This window comes from Phalaenopsis equestris, unplaced genomic scaffold (genome assembly GCF_001263595.1).
Source record: "Phalaenopsis equestris unplaced genomic scaffold, ASM126359v1 Scaffold227762, whole genome shotgun sequence".
Classification (NCBI taxonomy): domain Eukaryota; kingdom Viridiplantae; phylum Streptophyta; class Magnoliopsida; order Asparagales; family Orchidaceae; genus Phalaenopsis; species Phalaenopsis equestris.
Window position 1 is genome coordinate 1 of NW_018245747.1, and position 1536 is coordinate 1536.

Sequence of the window (1536 nt, forward strand, 5' to 3'; positions counted from 1 at the left end):
CGATCAACCTTCAATTTCCTCTGCAAAAATGGAATTTCATCAGATCTCGCTACGAATAGCAGTGTAACACAAAGAAAAGTAAATTTATACGAAAACGAAGATCTTGGGAAGAAGTTTTCGTTTTGCTTACCAGTTTTATATAAATCTGATGACACTTCCGATAATAAAATCCCAGGGAAAAGTACCTGAGAGAGAAGTCACAGAAATAAAAGGAAACAAGAATTAGTTCGATGAAACGCCAGATTTAGGAAAGAGATATTAGAAACTGAAAAGGTTTTCTTTCCCCCGAGTTTCTTACATCAAGCTGCCTCTGCAAGTACTTGGCTCTCTTTTTCGGCCGACGAGGGGGCTTAGTCCCCTTTGCCGCGACGAAATCCTCCTCGATCTCCTCCCTAGAGAGGGCGATCGAGAATTTCCGCCTGTCGCTCTTCTCTGCCATGTCCAATCCTTCCAATCTCGTCACAAGAATCACCAGACTGCTTGTTTTCTCCATCTGAGTAGGAGAATAAGAGGGTGATGAGGACTGAGAAGGAGGCGATGGATTCCGATTCCATAAGATCTCCACCGGAGCATTTCTGGCAGCTCCCTTGCTCCTCAGATTCCACTGTTTTGAAGCAGATAGCCGCGAAATTTTACACTCCTCCTCCTCCTGGCCATGCTTCTGTACAGTAAAACTAGGAGGTGGTGGCCGCAGGGGCGAGAGATCGTTAAGAGAGGAATTGGAAGAGCAGCGCCTCCCAGTCTGCAGCTCATCATCCATCGAACTGCACGATGGATTGACGCACCGGAGAAGCTTCCTGTTTCCCCAGCTTAGGGTCGGGAATGAGAAGTTGTGGAGGCGTGATGGCGGCATCGATCTGCTAGAAGGTGGCAAAGTCGCAGGCTTCTCCACCAAACCAGCCATGTTCCTCCGCCGTGCCTCTCCCTTCTCGGCCGAGATAACCATCTCCGGTCCAAGGGAGAAAAATAAAGGACAGATAGAGAGAGGGATAGAGAGAGGGATAGAGAGGAATGAGAAATGCGGGGAAGGAGGAGACTTTCGCTCGGGTCCTCGCGAAGATACAACATTCTTAAAAAAATACTGCGAATTTTTTATTTGTTATATTTAGATGGCCTTTCATTTCTAGATTTTTTTTTTTTAATTGTAAATATTAAACCCCATTTCTGAATGAGCTGGGCCTCGGTCTGCCGTCGAAGTCCTGGATCCAACCTTGCGTTGCGCGCATGGAAACATTTTGCGGTTGCTCTTATAAAACTGCCAAGTGGTTTCTTGGCGTTCCGTCTTAATTGTAGCCGTATGTTGTAAATATCTATGATGTATGGATGATTAGTAACTACACGGGCATTCAAATATCGGACTAGAATTTTTCTTTTCAATTTGCATAGCAGCGTTTTTTAAGATACAAATTCTAAAAAAATATTTGTTAGGAAAATTTAGATTCCTAGCCCTCAATTCTTGTGTATTTACATGGCTTGTACCTAAATTTTTATATTTACATATATAGTGTTGAATCCATATATATCTTGTGAATCATA

General features: G+C 43.6%; 1 protein-coding gene across 1 annotated transcript; it reads right to left on the reverse strand.

The window, feature by feature from the left end:
* Positions 1 to 130: 130 nt before the first annotated feature.
* Positions 131 to 1033, reverse strand: LOC110037949 (the record flags this gene model as incomplete). Its single annotated transcript, XM_020742696.1, has 2 exons — positions 299 to 1033; positions 131 to 185 (listed from the first exon to the last, which is right to left on the reverse strand). Coding segments are annotated over exons 1-2 (703 nt in total), but the record flags the coding sequence as incomplete, so codon positions are not given.
* Between the last annotated feature and the right edge of the window lie 503 nt (positions 1034 to 1536).